This window comes from Saprolegnia parasitica, assembly GCF_000151545.1.
Source record: "Saprolegnia parasitica CBS 223.65 unplaced genomic scaffold supercont2.71, whole genome shotgun sequence".
Classification (NCBI taxonomy): domain Eukaryota; phylum Oomycota; class Saprolegniomycetes; order Saprolegniales; family Saprolegniaceae; genus Saprolegnia; species Saprolegnia parasitica.
In genome coordinates this window covers 93099-108729 of record NW_012156465.1, presented here as the reverse complement: position 1 = coordinate 108729, position 15631 = coordinate 93099, and the positions used below count along the sequence as shown (strand labels likewise).

The 15631-nt window shown below is 59.9% G+C and overlaps 9 protein-coding genes across 9 annotated transcripts; 3 read left to right on the top strand and 6 right to left on the bottom strand.

The window, feature by feature from the left end:
* Positions 1-341: 341 nt before the first annotated feature.
* On the bottom strand, positions 342-1003 carry SPRG_11856 (hypothetical protein; the record flags this gene model as incomplete). Its single annotated transcript, XM_012350908.1, has 1 exon — positions 342-1003. Exon 1 carries the CDS (start codon positions 993-995, stop codon positions 342-344), a length of 654 nt encoding a protein of 217 aa, XP_012206298.1. The 5' UTR covers positions 996-1003.
* Positions 1004-2981: 1978 nt separating this feature from the next.
* Positions 2982-3568, top strand: SPRG_11855 (hypothetical protein). Its single transcript, XM_012350907.1, has one exon. It carries the CDS (start codon positions 2991-2993, stop codon positions 3519-3521), a length of 531 nt encoding a protein of 176 aa, XP_012206297.1. The 5' UTR covers positions 2982-2990; the 3' UTR covers positions 3522-3568.
* A 251-nt stretch (positions 3569-3819) lies between these two features.
* On the bottom strand, positions 3820-4887 carry SPRG_11854 (hypothetical protein). Its single transcript, XM_012350906.1, has one exon. The coding sequence runs from the start codon at positions 4867-4869 to the stop codon at positions 3871-3873; it is 999 nt and encodes a 332-aa protein (XP_012206296.1). The 5' UTR covers positions 4870-4887; the 3' UTR covers positions 3820-3870.
* A 955-nt stretch (positions 4888-5842) lies between these two features.
* On the bottom strand, positions 5843-6576 carry SPRG_11853 (hypothetical protein; the record flags this gene model as incomplete). Its single annotated transcript, XM_012350905.1, has 3 exons — positions 6239-6576; positions 6088-6188; positions 5843-6037 (listed from the first exon to the last, which is right to left on the bottom strand). The coding sequence occupies exons 1-3, from the start codon at positions 6546-6548 to the stop codon at positions 5843-5845; spliced, it is 606 nt and encodes a 201-aa protein (XP_012206295.1). The 5' UTR covers positions 6549-6576.
* A 104-nt stretch (positions 6577-6680) lies between these two features.
* On the bottom strand, positions 6681-9070 carry SPRG_11852 (hypothetical protein; the record flags this gene model as incomplete). Its single annotated transcript, XM_012350904.1, has 17 exons — positions 8961-9070; positions 8856-8909; positions 8771-8809; positions 8660-8728; positions 8520-8609; positions 8363-8461; positions 8222-8317; positions 8076-8174; positions 7935-8021; positions 7758-7874; positions 7608-7703; positions 7458-7559; positions 7316-7417; positions 7160-7261; positions 7011-7112; positions 6847-6948; positions 6681-6797 (listed from the first exon to the last, which is right to left on the bottom strand). The coding sequence occupies exons 1-17, from the start codon at positions 9009-9011 to the stop codon at positions 6681-6683; spliced, it is 1524 nt and encodes a 507-aa protein (XP_012206294.1). The 5' UTR covers positions 9012-9070.
* Positions 9071-9412: 342 nt separating this feature from the next.
* On the bottom strand, positions 9413-10308 carry SPRG_11851 (hypothetical protein). The gene has a single exon (XM_012350903.1). The coding sequence runs from the start codon at positions 10238-10240 to the stop codon at positions 9443-9445; it is 798 nt and encodes a 265-aa protein (XP_012206293.1). The 5' UTR covers positions 10241-10308; the 3' UTR covers positions 9413-9442.
* A 400-nt stretch (positions 10309-10708) lies between these two features.
* SPRG_11850 (hypothetical protein) lies at positions 10709-12489 on the top strand. Its single transcript, XM_012350902.1, has one exon. The coding sequence runs from the start codon at positions 10770-10772 to the stop codon at positions 12447-12449; it is 1680 nt and encodes a 559-aa protein (XP_012206292.1). The 5' UTR covers positions 10709-10769; the 3' UTR covers positions 12450-12489.
* Positions 12490-13100: 611 nt separating this feature from the next.
* SPRG_11849 (hypothetical protein) lies at positions 13101-13965 on the top strand. The gene has a single exon (XM_012350901.1). It carries the CDS (start codon positions 13175-13177, stop codon positions 13865-13867), a length of 693 nt encoding a protein of 230 aa, XP_012206291.1. The 5' UTR covers positions 13101-13174; the 3' UTR covers positions 13868-13965.
* A 662-nt stretch (positions 13966-14627) lies between these two features.
* SPRG_11848 (hypothetical protein) lies at positions 14628-14913 on the bottom strand (the record flags this gene model as incomplete). The annotated part of the gene is made up of 3 exons (XM_012350900.1): positions 14628-14725; positions 14793-14841; positions 14878-14913. The coding sequence occupies 3 exons, from the start codon at positions 14911-14913 to the stop codon at positions 14628-14630; spliced, it is 183 nt and encodes a 60-aa protein (XP_012206290.1).
* Positions 14914-15631: the final 718 nt, after the last annotated feature.

Genomic DNA, 15631 nt, shown 5'->3' with positions numbered 1-15631 from the left:
CATGTGTGCAGCCTTGAGGAAACCTTGAGGAGACCACGAGGAAACCTTGAGGAGATGATGAGGTCGAACTCGGGACGGCAGCATCCTTGTCTGCCCTACTGCTGGCGGTGTGAATGGACTGGCAGCCGTCATCACGAGCGCTGACCGAATCATTGGTTTTCAGCGACCTCATCGCCACGCAAAGGGTGTCTCTTCTTGGAATTGAAGCCTCTACGGTTCTCGCCCTCCTCGCCTCTCTCCCAGGCGATCGATCTACTTTATTTGGAGTAGTAACACGACGTCAAACAAAAATGATCAGCCTGTATTAGCTGTTAACTGTAGAATCTTAGATAAGTGTAGTGCTAAACGGAAAACGTCCACGCATTCGGGTCCCGTGGCGGGTCGTAGCGGTGCGCCTCGGCAAAGTGGTACGAGGTCGGTGCCACGTCGATACTGGGCCACCACCGGTGGTCGACGACGGCGGCGTCGGGCTTGCTGTAGCTGGGGCTACTGCCACTGCTGTAGCGCTGGGTCGGGTCGAACGGGTAGTAGTTGTATTGGGGGCCATGGCTAAAGTACGTGGTGTGCGGCATTGGCTCGAGCTGCGAGGCGGCGGTCGGCGACGATGCGTCGTCGGTGCGCACGCGGTGGTGGCGCGAGCAGTAGCCACCGAGGCGGGCGTACGTGGTGCAGCCATCCATGCGGCACTGGCGGCCGCCGCCATGACGCACGCACTTTTGCTTGGACTGCACCATCTTGGTGCAGCCAGGTTCGGAGCAGAGCTTCTTGGGGACCTTGGCGCCGTGCTTGGAGCAAAAGCCGCGCAGGCGGGCGTTGCCATAGCAGCCCTCAAAGCTGCAGAGGGGCCGGCCGCCGTGGCGCACGCACAAGTGGCGCGCAAACACTTGGTTCTTGCAGCCCTGCACGGAGCAGTGGCCGCGGCTGCGGTGGAAATAGCACTTGGTCGAGTTGGCCATCGCAGCCTCTTCGCACGCGTTGAAGCGACACTTGGTCATGATTTTGGTATGCAAATTGACAAGTGACGGACTTGTGCATGCGAAGACTCGCGAAGGCAAGCGACGGCGTAGAGACAGAGCCTGACATTTCTTCTGTCGTGGCGGGTGCGTAGTGGGACGCACCTGCGAGTTATGAGTCCCGTCCACCTGCCACCCGCCATGCTGCGCCACGTTCAACAAGTTGGTTGTGGGGCTCGACACCGTTGCCGTATCCAAGTACATGTCCATCGCGAAGTGCGCGACTGCGGTCGATAGCGTGCGATGGCGATACCGACGTTCGTATGAATTCGCAAGTAACGCATCAGGATGCGGTGGGACCGCCGCGACGGCGGTTTTCAAACGGCAAAAAGGTACTACCTAAGGGAATTTCCGAGGCAAACCATTTTCGTGCGCCATTACCTCACGGCGAATCAAGCGACCGGCTGGCAGCCATCACGGGTGGAATCCCCCCCGGCTGGTGCACGACGGTTGTTAAACGTCCACAAAGCTTGACCTTCCTCGTCGGCGCCAGGTCCCTTCTCACGCGCCTTGCTGGTCGATTCAGCGGGAGGGTTGGAATCTTTCAATGGTCGCAGGTTGACCATCGGTTCGTGGACCGTGGGCCAACACTCCTTGACGCTACGTGCGTAATTCCTGCACGAAATGGACAGCTTACATCATCACGCGCCTCAAGAATACTGGGCTCCTGGCCCGTTTATGGCGGTGTCGACCCTGTGGTAGTGCCCTTCTGTGGACTGAGATTCTGGTCTGTGCTGCAACCACCCGCGTTTACGTGTGTGGGGCGAACCACCTGGCGAGCAGCGCATTTTCTAAGCAGGTTCTGACAGCTCCACAGCGTCCACACAACCAGTGGCCACCGTTTGCTGTGTCGTCGTCACTCATGGATGGCAGCTCGATGTATGGCACGATACCGAGGCGCTTCGATCCTAGGTACATGTGTAGGCAAGACGACGCCTCGCCACCAGAGCTCACCACCATCATACATACCGTATATACCGGTATGTATGTACCCACTTACTCTACCTCGGATCGTACGCACCGATCGAGCTCATTGGTTCCTGCTCGTTGGCACGAAAGAGTGAGCTTTGGCGAGGTAACGCATTATAGAGTCTCAAGCACGCAAGAGTGCATCAATCAATGGCTCGTGGGAAATTCTCTGGTCATCGGCCATGCAATTTTTCATTGTTTGTGGAGGCAGTACTGTACAATTATTTGCTTTTCAAAGAAAGAGTTTGGCGCAAATATATTTTCTTGTTCCGCAACCAAGCATCTCGTTGAAAGTCGGTGGCCGAATCGGCAGTACCAGGTAGACGTCGTACATCTCTCCCTGTTGGCTGTGGATGCGAACTCCGTCCTCCTACAAAACGTGAGTTTTTGGTGGCCGGTAGCAGCTAGTAGCGTCTTGGATGCGTGATCGCAACTCGGAGAAAAGGCGAGTAGCTTGATCGGGACGGCAAATTTTATTGCATCGGCCTTGCGACGGTCGCTCCCAAGGATGTGCATCCAGAATGATGACGACCACCCACAAGGGGCCTCTACATGTATATTCATGCGTCCAGAGCCAAATGAATGTGCTCTTCGATTTTGTCCGCTCGTTGTCTACGGTATACTTGCCCTCCGCTGCCATTCCCTTGACGTCATTTTTAAACTGGAAGCGTAAATCAATCTCCATTACGTGGTACGGATTATCGAACTGAAATGAAGTATATCATCGCCACCGCACCAACGCGATCGCGATCAGTGCAAGCGGTTGTGGCCACGGCACAGACGGATATTCGGGCGGGGTATCTTCCTCCCTCACTTGATATGCTGTAACGTTGAATATACCAATGCCTATATCCCCAAGTATCCACATACTCGCGACAACCTCTAATACATAATATCCGGATACAAGACATCTTTTCGCCTCCACAACCGATCCCAATGAATTCTTGGTCACAACCGACAACGCACCCATGCTTTTTACTTTGCACATTTCACTTTTCATTTGACCACATGCAGTGCCAATTCAACTCGTGCCAGCAGCCGGTGCTGCCGGGCTCGACCAAGTGCGACTTCCATCGCAACCGGTCCGAGTGTTCGGTGCCAGAGTGCTCCAACCAGGTCTTTGCCCGGAAGCTGTGCGTGCGCCATGGCGGCCGCGCGCTCTGCAGCTTCGAGGGCTGCCGTGCCAACGCGCACCAGCGCGGCTTCTGCTGCCGCCACGGCGCCAAGGGCTCCAAGAAGCACTGCATCGAGCCCGGCTGTGTGCGCCTCGCGCAGTCCAAGCACAGGTGCGTCCGGCACGGCGGCGGGCGCCCATGCCAGTTCGAAGGCTGCACGACACACGCGCGGTCGGGCGGCCACTGCTCGCGCCACGCCCGACACAAGCGGACGCAAGACGACGGCGGCATTTCAGACAGCACGAGCGATGCGTCGAGCAGCAGCAGCAGCGTACACCACCACGAACGCCCGAGCTGGACCAAGTACAGCCTCGCAATGATCCTCAACAGCACCAGTAGCGAGCCCTGCCCCGTGGCGTGCTGAGCGCGCTTCGTATAGTTTTAGTAGCAATATAATAGACCGCCTCTCGTAGTATCTCCTTCGGAAGGCCGTCGTACGTCGTGAAAAGTGGACGGCGGAAGAGTGGTCAGTGCGCAGTAGCCAGCGTCCAGCACAGCTCCGCGGGGCTGAGCCCAGATTGCAGCGGCGAAGGCGCCAGGAAGGAAGAGCTACGTCGACGGTGGTCACTGGCTGCGGCTTGCCGGCTCTGGCAAATCCTAATGCATCAGCAGGCTTGCAGACAATGCGATCCAAACGCTCCATGCATCAACGTACAAGCAAACGTCAAACTCGGGCATAAATGGTTAAAATATGAGACTAAGAAAACTCAGGCTTACGCGGTACCAGCGTCGCGGCCGCAAATCTCAGCCACGCGCGCCCAGAGCGTGCTGCGGTCGGCCTCCGTGTGCGCGGTCGAGGCCCACGACATCTCGGTGGGCACAACGCGACGGTCGAGCCAGAACAGCCCCGATGACGTGGCTGGCTCCGGCGCCGTGCAGAGCCAGACCGCCGTGTCTGCGCCCTGCTCAGGCGTTCGCATCATCCATCCGTGGAGGCGCGTAAAGCCGCCGATCGAGCTCGTTGTCCCTGGCGTCGTCGCCCAGCCCGGGTTCATCGCGTGGAACGCAATCTTGTCCTGTCCGAGCGGAAACCGCTTGGCAAACTCCATCGTCAGCGCGACTTGAGTCTTCTTCGCCAGCATGTAGGCGAGCGTCCCGTCAAACTTGTCGCCAGCGCGGGTCTTGCCGCGCACGTCGACGAGGTCCAAACTCCCGAGGTACTGGCCGCCGCTCGACATGTTGACAACGCGGCCAATCGCGCCGTCCGCATGGTTGCGCAGCTGCGGAAGGAGCAGCGCCGTGAGGAGGTACGTGCCGTTGATCGCGACGGCCATCGAGGACTCGACGTCGTCTTCAGTAAAGACTGCCTCCTTCGCCAGCATGCCTGCATTGTTGACAAGGCCATCAAGAGACGGCGCGGCAGCCGCCAGAGACGCGGCGATCGTATGCACGTCCTTTTGCTTGCCGAGGTCGCCGAGGTGCACGTGTACTTTGGTCGGGTCGTGCGACGAGACGTCGACGATGGCCTTGCGCGCAGCCTCGGCGCGGCCCGCGTCGCGACAGACCAAATGCACATGCGCGCCGAGCTGCGCGAGCTGGGTCGCGATCGCAAAGCCAAGGCCGCTGTTGGCGCCGGTCACGGCGTAGTGGCGCGACGAGACGTCGACGGGCGTCTCGACCCACGTGGTCGACGCCTTGCGGTAGCCGCGCGCGCCGTAGTGGCAGAGACCTGTAAAGTACCATTGCAGCGAGGCGAGACCCGAGTACGACATCTTGCGCGTGGAGTGGAAAAGGCAATGTGACGGTTGGAGGAATATCCGCGGACCAAGATAGATAGATACGAACACGTGCGAAGTCCGACCAGATGGCAACCGTTGGGTACGCCGAAGTCCACAGCAGCAATTAGCATGGCGTGATGCAGCTACATTGCATGGACCGTCATCGGCGAAGGATGCGTGTCGTTCTTGTGACTACATAGTAGGGCGAGGCTTCTTCTGGTGGACGACGGCCAAGATCCGACAAAAGGCGGTGCAACGAGGTACATGGAAGCTTCGAAATCAACGCCAGCGACAATCGATTCTAAAGCTATCCGGGTTCGATGCAAGGCCAGACTGCAAGCGTTGCGTTCTTAGTAGTACCAAGGCCGTGCTCCAGCATGGCCGAACGAGCTCTCCGTGCCTGTAGGATAAAAATGGGAAATTGCGGCGATGTCGTGGACAAGCGTGGATGGACCGCAGAACACGTTGCCCAACGGTCGTTCGCTGCTTGGTTGACCGCAGCTTGCTCGGACTGGGGCAGCGAGCCCCGTCGCAGCCGATGTCGCTCGCTCGCAATATGGCCCGGACGTCGACCACTGCTGCAGCGTACGCCACAGTGCGTGGCTTGGTCGACTCCTCACATCTGGAGCAGAAGGGTATGAGCGCGTTGAGCTACGCGTCAAAGATAGGCCTGCGCCCAATCCGACTTGGCGCGCTGTCGACAAGATTCGAGCGAAGGGGTAGGGTCTTCGACCGTTTCACACTTGCATATTAGTATGGAGTACGCCACCGCCTCTGTCTCTCAACGACCTTTGAAAGCAATGCTGGAAAGTACCTCATTGAGCGTGTCGTCAGAGCATTCGATGAGCAAACCAAAGCCCCAAGTGCGCAGTCACGGCCTGGCGAACGAGTCAGAAGTCGAAGATGCCTGCTCGTCTCTCGGTGCCTGTACCCAAGTCTTTGCAACACAAAGCGAACGCTATACAGGTCACGTCGATACATTTCCATTTCCCCACTCGGAACCCCCGTCGACGAGGACGGGTCGCGTCCCGGCATACGCCTTGGCGCGAAGGAAGCGAAGCACGTCCACATGACCGCGTTCGGCTGCGATCGAGACGGCCATCGGGTGCCAGTCGCTGAGCAAATGCGCGTCCAAGTAGATGAGAATCTCCAGAAACCCTCGCTCGGCCGCCACGGTGCGCAGATGACCCGCTTGTGCGCCCAGACGACAACGTCCAGCTGATTGCTGCTGACGCCGCACTCCATAAGGCCTCGCGGGTACGCCGAGCTGCGCGCTTCGAGCCAGTCGAGCACCGACGTGTGGCCCTTCGACGCTGCCAAGAGCCAGTCTGCAGCGACAACGCACGTGGCCTCAGCCACGAACGCGACGACGTTGATGTCGCCGTGGATAAAGGCAATCCTGTCGGTAGCTTGGCGTTGCGCAGCAGTGGCGCGAGCTTCTCGACGTCGTGGGCTGCCAGCCACGTGCGGAAGCGGGCGTCGAGCTCGTGGTCGGGCATGGAGATGCGTTGCTTGGGCCGGTGGGCCATGCGCCGCAGACCTGGCACCAGCGGTGCAAGGCTCTCGGGCAGGCCGCGCTGGTACGAGGTGATGGTACACAAGAGGTCCTGGCTGCACAAGACAGCGGCGGCCGCGTCGGACGGCGGCGCCGGGTGCGACAGACCAAGACCCATCGCTCGATTGTATTGGGTTGGAACTCGTAGGGGGCCCTATTAAAAAACCAGACACACACCACCAATATCAACTTGATTGAGTAGTAAGGATGGGAAAACAAATCGACAAAAATGAGCCCGTTGAGACGACATTTAACCACCGAGTGCACATGCGGCTGCTTCAATCGCCACAAGCGGTAGCTGGACGAGCAGTGCGGCGACGGGGCCATGGCCGGCAACCACGGCTGCACAAAACGCTTCATAACCCATCTAACGACAACTTGTCCACCTTCTTCATGTCGCAAGGAAAACGTATTACGTGATTGCAGACCGTCGCGAGCATCGTGGGTATTTCAAGAAACCACTGGACGACGTCAAAGTGGCCGTTCGCACTCGCCAGCAGCAGCCCCGACTGGCCCGACTACATGGTGCATCCCATCATCATCAGCATCCTTATCACAGGTAGCAGACTGCGCTGCGTACGTGATCGCAGTGATGCACATCAATGGCCCCCGTGTGCACAAGCGCCTTGAGCACCGAGACGTGGCCGCGTGCGCACGCGCTCAGAAAGGGCGTGCGGCCGCACTACAACCGGTCTCAGTTCTTAGTCGCAATGGCACTTTGCAGTGTACCTTGTCGAGCGCATGCAGCGAATGGCTAGCATACGCAAGGAGCTCGTGAACGACAGCCGCATGGCCCCCGGCGCAGGCGACATGCAGCGCCGTCTCTCCATCCTGCGCTCGCTTCCATCAGCTTCTCGTGCCTATGCTTCGAGGACGACGACGTACGAGGTTGGCGTGCGCGAGGTCCATGCGTCGCTTGGTCAAGAACGTGCGCACCATGTGCTTGTTGCCGGCGGCGCTCGCGAGGACGAGCGGTGTGTCGCCCGTCTACTCGAACGCTTCACGACTGCGCTGTCGAGGCACCTACCGGCGTGGCGCAGTTGACGTCGACATTGTAGAGGATCGCGAGCACTTCAGTGCTCTGGGTATGTCCGCGCACGACGGCGTGGTGCAGCCCCGTGCGTCCCGTCTAGCGTATCGAGGAGCAAGTATCAACGTATCAAGAGGAGAGGTGTACTTGGTCTTTGTAATTGACGTCGGCGCGAGCTTGGGCGAGGACGTAGAGCACGGCCGCAAACCCGCGCTGGCACGCGACTAGAAACGGGGCATCGCCCTATATCGGCGTCCACAAACGATAAGACAATTTGGACATGGACAAAAGATGTACAGCGTGGCACGGCGTGTGCACGGACGCGCCGGCGCCGAGAAGCGTGGTGACGGTCTCAAAGAGGTCTTGCTCGTCCTTGGCCGTCTTGAGCGCGTAGAGCAGCGGCGTCTCGCCCGTCTAAGTCGCCAATTCAGAGCCACTTAGAAATGATAGATTGACATGATTGCACGCGTGGACGTTGCAGACGGCGGCGATGGACCCAAGGAGGCCCGACCGACGGCTGTGGCCCGTCCACGCCGCCACATGCAACAGTGTGTTGCCATTCTATACGACGATCTCAATCTCGTTAGGAAGAGTCGCCGGCTTGGAACCACCGACCGTCGGGTTGGCGTGAGCGACGTTGGTCACCGGGAGCAGCAGTTGGATCACGGGTACATTCTGGCTCGTCACAGCGCGCATCAGCGTGTTTTCACCACGCTACCACATACTGAGTCGGAAGCAGTGCGTGACGTGGCAGTCTGTACGTGGTCCATCGCGTCCGGGTCCGCGCCGTGGGCCAAAAGCAGCGCGACGATCTCGGCGCTGGCCTCGGCGCACCGCAGCAGCACGGTTGACCCTTGCTAGACACAGCTGGATCTAGCACAATCCGAGAAAGTCGAGGGTACCGTATCCCGCAGATGGACGTTCGCGGTGTGAGCGAGCAACAACTCCGTGCGCTGCACGTCATTGGTGGTCGCGGCCAGCATCAGTGCCGTCTGCCCCAACTAATAGTCCCGTTAGAGTCTGAGAAAGATGCGCCGAGGGAGGTAGTCGATGGATTACATGGTCTTGGGCGTCGATGGCGGCGCCGAATTGCAAGAGTTGCTCCGCCTTCTCGGTCGACGCTGCGAGCATGAGTGCGGTTGGTCCAGCCTACGAGACTCCATCGTCAAAAGACATCGGCGCCAAGAGAAAGGCCAGACGCTGTCGGTCGTGTTGATGGTGTCGCTGTTGGCAGCTAGCGCATCGATGGCTGCATCGGGCTCGCTTGCCTAGTCGTCGCCACGTCAGCCAAGGTACATCTTTGCACATACGAGGTGGGCTTGGAGGTACGCTGCGCGGATGGCCATCGACTACGTCCTCGCTCTTAGCTCGTCCACGCAGGCGCCTCGCGTGCACCTTGTTGCGATTGGCGTCGCCTCGAGTGGCGGCGAGCAACGTCCGATCCTGCTCCTGGCACATCGCGTATACGTCATCCTGCTTCGGGCGTCTGCATTGGTCTACCTCGAGCTTTGGGCTCATGGTCGCGGTATGTAGCATCTTGCGTTGTAGCATCCACGACGCGCGGTTCTCTGCTTCGAGCTTGCGGACGGATGATGCAAGCGGGCCGCTCGCGTCGTATCTGTCTCGAAGGGGCTGGTGCAACGACCAACATTCCGCGGTTTACGACGCCAGCTGGTCCGACCAAGCACCCATCCGACCTTCTTCTTCTCACGGGCTTGCTTGCTCGGGACAGCTTCACGACCACCGTGAAGCCAGCCAGCCGTGATAGCCTACGCTACGACCACGACGGGTTCGCCGACCTGGTCCGCGCGCAGTTCTGCGCCATGCCACTGCGACGGGCTATTAGTGGTTTGCCTCGTTGCACAGCCGCAGCACGAGGTAGCCGTCGCCGACGTGGTGGCTGCATGCGCTGGATGATACGTGTGCCAAGCAAGAAGATTTGTACTGTTGTAGTAAGGAAGACGATGAAGTGTGTTTTTGATTTAAGCGTGGTCGTCGGCAGTCTGCTGCTCGTAGAGCTCCATGATGCTCTCGGGCGTGATGGTCTTGAACTGCGCGTTGAGCGTCGAGAGGACGTTGTAGACGGCCGCGATCTTCTTGCGGTCGGCCGCATCCGTCGGCGTCGCCGCGTGCGTCGCCTTGCGCTCGGTCCACACGTCGGCGCGCGACTCGTTGGTGGTCAGCGACTCGGCGTCGTGCTCGATGCGCCGCGCGATCCAGATGTAGCCGTTGCAGCCGAGGATCACGTCAATGCCAATCGGTAGCTGGAGCATGTGCTGCTTGAGTCGCTTCACGAGCGCGGGCTGGACGGCAATGAGCTGGCCGTTCTCGAGCTTGCCGTACCGAAGCGAGCGCGTGTGGAGCCACATCGTGCCATCGTACCGGACCTCCTGGACCTCGGCGCTAATGAGCTCCGACTCTTCAAAGAACGACCGCATCTGCAGCTGGTCTTCGTACGTGCGCCGCCGCTGCGCGCCGCCCGGCAAGTTGACCGACGAGAGCATGAGGACAGCATCTTGCTGGCCGTTGATGTCGACCTTCCAGCGCTTGCTGCCGACCTCCGAGATCCGCCCGACAACGATGTCGCCGACTTCGCCAATGTAGCGGCTCACGAGCGGGCGCACGCTCACGAGCTGGTTGACCTTTTCGACGACGCCGGCCACGGACGCGAGGAGCTCACCGTTCTCGACGTACGTGCCGTGGCCGCGCAGGAAGCCGGGCTCGCTCGTGATGACCTGGCCCGGCGTCACGACCACGTACTGGGCGCGCAGCCGCTCCATGGCGCTGTGGTAGGCCTCGTCGTCCCGGCCAGAGAAGTCGTCGAGCGCAGCTTGGAGCTCCAGCGTGGTTCCGGTGGAATAATGCATCCCATGGTCGCCATCCATTGGTTAAAAAAGATCGTCCCAAATCACCATGATTGGTTCGCTATCTAAAATCATTTCGGCCAATCAACGCGGGCTCGCATGGTTGGTGCCGACTCTAATCGTGTCGGGTACAAGCGCGCGTGGACGGTACTGTTTCAAACACAACATAGCGGTCTCGGATTGGTGGAGCAAGATGGTGTTTTAAACATGTTGGATACAAAAGTGATGCATAATCTTAGTGAGGCAGATCTTTCCGATTTTTTTGTGCTTTTTCTGGGTCGTACATTAAATATGTGCTTGGTACACTGTGATAATGTATGTCGAATAAAGAATGGATATATAAATAGACACGAAAAACGGTATTTTATTAGGCGCATCACCTCGCCCTGTTGCATGATCATCCTCGCCACATCGGCCCCATTTTCCGATTTCCCACCGCGTCCTCATGAGCCTTCCGAACACGCCGACCGTGGGCTGCCTGGGCGGAGGCCAGCTCGGCCGCATGATGGGCTACGCTGCGCACCGCCTCGGCGTCAAGCTCGTGTGCTTGGACCCTGCGGGCGACGCGTCGCCGGCCGGCCAAGTCACGTCGACCGTCGCGGGCTCGTTCACGGACGCCGCCGCCATCGAGGCCCTCGCCGCCAAGGTCGACGTGCTCACGGTCGAGATCGAGCACGTCAATGCGCACACGCTGCGCGCGCTGCAGGTCTCGCACCCGACGCTGCAGATCCACCCGAGCCCGGACACGATCGCTCTCATCCAAGACAAGTACGCGCAAAAGGTGTTCTGCCGCGACGTCGACGTGCCGCTCGGTCCCTTCACACTCGTCGACTCGGCCGCCGATGCGGTCGCGGCCGGCGCGCGCTACGGGTACCCGTTCATGCTCAAGTCGCGCCACTGGTCGTACGACGGCAAGGGCAACGCCGTCGTCGCGTCCGAGGCCGGCATTCCCGCTGCGATCGCGGCGCTCGCACCGACCATGGGCGCCGGCAAGCTCTACGCGGAAAAGTGGGTGCCCTTCACGAAGGAGCTCGCGGTCATGGTCGTGCGCCAAGGCAAGGACGTGCGCGCGTACCCGGTCGTTGAGACGACGCAGGCCAACAACATTTGCCACACGGTCCTCGCCCCCGCGGTGCTCCCGGACGCGGGCCTCCATGCGGCCGCGACGGCCATGGCGACCAAGGTCGTCGCCGCGCTCTCGGGCAACGGTATCTTTGGCGTCGAGATGTTCTTGACGCCGGACAACACGTTGCTTTTGAACGAGATTGCACCGCGCCCGCACAACTCGGGCCACTACACGATCGAAGCGTGCGAGACCGACCAGTTTGAGAACCATCTGCGGGCCGTCGCCAACATCCCGCTCGGCAGCTGCGCGCTGCAGGTCGGCGCCGCCTACATGCTCAACGTCCTCGGTACGGCGGATCCGAAAGCGACGACGGACCTGGTCGCGCACGCAGCGACGATCCCTGGCGCTCGCGTCCACTGGTACGGCAAGGCGGGTATCTCGCCGGGGCGCAAGGTCGGGCACATCACGGTCGTGGCGCCAACGCTCTCGGCGCTTCTTGCGCGCGCGACACAGCTGAGCCCGAGCGCAGCGCCCGCCGGCATCAAGGCGCCGCTTGTGGGTATCATCATGGGCTCGGACTCGGATCTGCCGTCGATGGCCGCCGCCGCCAAGGTGCTCGATGACTTTGGCATTTCGTACGAACTCAGCATCGTCTCGGCCCACCGGACGCCCGAGCGTATGTATTCGTATGCGCAGTCGGCGCGCGCCCGGGGTCTCCAGGTGCTCATTGCGGGTGCGGGCGGCGCGGCGCACCTCCCGGGCATGGTCGCGGCCCTGACGCCGCTGCCGGTCATTGGCGTCCCGATCCAGACCAAGGCGCTCAGCGGAATGGACTCGCTCCTCTCGATCGTGCAGATGCCCCGGGGCATCCCCGTCGCTACGGTCGCGATCGGGAATGCGATGAACGCGGGTCTCCTCGCCGTGCGCATCGTTGGTGGTGACGAGAACCTCACCAAGATGCAGGCGTTCCTTGACAAGCAGGAGGCCGACGTCAACGACAAGATCGCCAAGATGGAGACCGACGGCTGGAGTACCTACTTGGCCAACATGAAGTTGTAAAATGTGTTATAGAAGACGCAAGTCTATGGTATCTTTCTGGAGCATTCTGCCATGCAGACGCGCTTCCACGGCTCTCCGAGTGGCCACGGAGGCGCCTCGTATCAGGCCTCGCGACAGTGATCGCGGCGAGATCCATGTAGCCTGCGGTAGAACCACCACCAATTCGCTCTCCGTGCATCATCACCAGATTCATCCTCCTCCTCATCATCATCATCAGTATTCCCACACGCGCCGTAATATTCGAGAACGGTTCGAGAAGCTTGGTCCAACCACTTGTTCGTCGACCATCACCCACAGCTCCTCCTTTGCACGAGCAGTCGCGGCCTCTAAAACGCATAGCAGATCTCTCGACAAAATAATCCCTGCGCCAAGCTGGTGCACCAGAAGGTCCATCATGGCGGCCTCGTGGACCTCGTGAACCTCGTTTTGGCCAAGACGCGCCTTGCCTTTACCCAGCCGGCGTCGCGGGTCGTCCCGCACGCCCCTGTGATTGGCTTGATTTTAGAAATGCACGGCTGAAAATCACTCGAAAATCGAGGGGTTTCACAGGCGCGCCGGTTGAAGATCGAAAAGCAGCCAATCCGCGTGCATCGCGTATACGTGGCACGCCCACAGGCAGTTTGCATATGATACAAACCGTAGGTCAAAGAAGGTGCGCGGAAGGCGAGGGAGAAGCCGGCGGACGTGGCGAGATATCATTTACAAAGTCGCCAGACAGTACGCACATGAACATGCAGGACGACCTGAAGCGGAAGCGCATCACGGGCATCCCCAAGTTCCTCCGCAGCCTCTACCGCATGCTCGAGACGGAAGACCCAAGCGTCATCACGTGGTCCCACGACGGCAGCGCGATCCAGATCCTCTCGGAGCGCCGCCTCGAGACCGAGATCTTGCGCAAGTACTTCAACCACGAGAAGGCCTCGAGCTTCCAGCGCCAGCTCAACAACTTTGGCTTCCGCAAGTGGACCAAGACGCAATCCAACGTGTGCACGTTCAGCCACCCGAGCTTCCTCCGCACGCAGCCCGAGCTCCTTGTCCACGTTGTGCGCAAGTCGCCGCGGGCGTCGCCCCAGAGCGCATCGCCATCGCATAGCGCCACCTCCTCCAAGAGCAACAATACCAGCAACAGCCCAACGACGATCAAGACGGAGTACACCCCCGATGTCTTCACCTTTGACGACCAACACCTGGTTACGGACATGTACCATCAGCATCCGGCGGCGAACGAGACCAAGCTCATTGCGATCGAGTGCATGCACTTCCTCCCGACGTCGTCGACAACCCTCTGCGATGTCTTTACGCTTGACGACCACAGCTGGGACTTGCCCGAGGCGACCGACGACCTCGCGGCGTTCCTCGACGACAAGCTGCTCTGGGAGGGCTTTCTCTCGGCGTGCGACGCGCCACCGCTGCCCTAGTCGCTCGTCTATATCTTCTGTTTTCGTTGCCGTATTTAGATGCAGTTTTGCACACTTGAAACCCACAAACATACAATATTGTCTGTTGCTTTGTCTTGATATCACCCTTCAAGCGCGTGCGTGGTCGTCTGAGCGTCTCGAACTGCGCGGTCATGGCCGCCATCGCTTGTTCATGGGACGACGCGACAAGCGCTTGCATCTCGCCGAGCTGCGTGGGCCATGGTCCTGTGGTGCGCCAGCTCCAAGACAAGGTCACCGTGCGCGTGGTCGCCCTCCGAACGCAGCCAGAGCTGGCACATGTTCTTGGCGAGGTCCGCCACGCACTTACTTATTTGCGATATTCCGCAAGCGGCCCAAAAGTCCCGCTGGCTGCGGCCCTTGCGCATAGACGTCAAGACGCTCTCGAGGTGCGTGCGATTTCGGCCAAGTCTTTCCCAAAAACTAGGGGCACGTTCGTCTTGGCGTGGAAATAACCATTTTCAAACGCGGCTCGGATCTGCGCCGCCACGCCGTTGGGCATTGCCACCCACAACGTCTCCTGCCCTTCGTGCAAAGCGACCGCAGCTTCGGCGACTTGAGCGTACTGAAAGATCAGGTTGAGCTTTCCATCGCATGCCGGCGTCGGCGGGATAAAGTAGATGAGGTGGAGGCAGCATCGTACATACTTGGTTGGTATGCGTGGGAGGCGAGGTCAAAAGCGTCTGGACCACACGCGTGTGGTTGTTCTCAATGGCTTGTATGATCGGGTCGGATGCCAACGTCAAGCGAACAAAAGCGTCGTCTGTACCTGCTCCAGGACGTGGTAGTTGGTGCGCTGTAGCACGAGCTCATCGAGCTCGTTGTCGCCGAGGCAGGCCACTACGCACCGAGAGATTATACTACCGTCAACCAAGATGAGCTACGTGTGAGCAGGCCGCGGTGCTACGTACGTGCGTCGAGAGGAGGTCCATCTCGGTGTACAGGCGGTTCTCGAGCTATATTTCGTCGTCGTCCTCTTCGGCTTCGTCGACAGCGTCCGGCGTGTCGGAGAGCGTCTCGAGGCTCATCATCAGTTCATTACTATGGTCTTCTGTAGTGGCTGGAGACAGGTGCATGCGGCGGCTCGGTCAAGTCGACTGGCTAGCTGTGAGGCGGCTTGGCGCTAACGGTTCAGAGCTCAGCGAGCTCGGCAGTGCCATCCTTGGACCACGGACGACGGGGAAGCCGGGCAGCGACGCTGTAGCCAGCGAGATGCTGCATAGCTGTAGACCAAGTGAGTGTATTTTAGCACAAGACTAGCCCTAATGTAGTGTACAACTCGTCGCTAGACGGATTGCACAAGTCAGACCTGGTGGCCGCTTGGCGTCCAATAGAAAGCGAGCAATACAAATAAAGAGCACATTTGTAGCAAGCGGCATGTGCCAGTTCAAATGTGTTGATGCCGAATCGAAAACGGTAAGATGCCGAATCGAGAGCAGACAGCCGCCGCCAACCGGATCGCGTCATTTCGATCTTTTTGCCAAGGGACACGGAAGGATGTCGGGTCGACCAGGCACGAGCTCGGGACAGCGACCAGGCACGGGGCAGCGACCAGGCACGGGCAACCAGCCGCTCAACGCGATCAACGCGCGCCCGGGCACGGGCCAGCGCACGGCGCTGCAGTCGTCGGGCGGGCGGCCGCTCACGAGTCGCCTCGGGACCGGCGCCGTGCCGGCCACGCCAGGGCAGTCGGCGGGCTACGGCGTGAGTCTCAACACGGAAGTCCAAGTGACGGACCGCCCCGTG

Excerpts from the sequence above, each read along its gene's own strand:
- SPRG_11855 (XM_012350907.1), top strand. The coding sequence starts at position 2,991 with ATGCAGTGCCAATTCAACTCGTGCCAGCAGCCGGTGCTGCCGGGCTCG.
- SPRG_11854 (XM_012350906.1), bottom strand. The coding sequence starts at position 4,869 with ATGTCGTACTCGGGTCTCGCCTCGCTGCAATGGTACTTTACAGGTCTC.
- SPRG_11851 (XM_012350903.1), bottom strand. The coding sequence starts at position 10,240 with ATGGAGCGGCTGCGCGCCCAGTACGTGGTCGTGACGCCGGGCCAGGTC.
- SPRG_11850 (XM_012350902.1), top strand. The coding sequence starts at position 10,770 with ATGAGCCTTCCGAACACGCCGACCGTGGGCTGCCTGGGCGGAGGCCAG.
- SPRG_11849 (XM_012350901.1), top strand. The coding sequence starts at position 13,175 with ATGAACATGCAGGACGACCTGAAGCGGAAGCGCATCACGGGCATCCCC.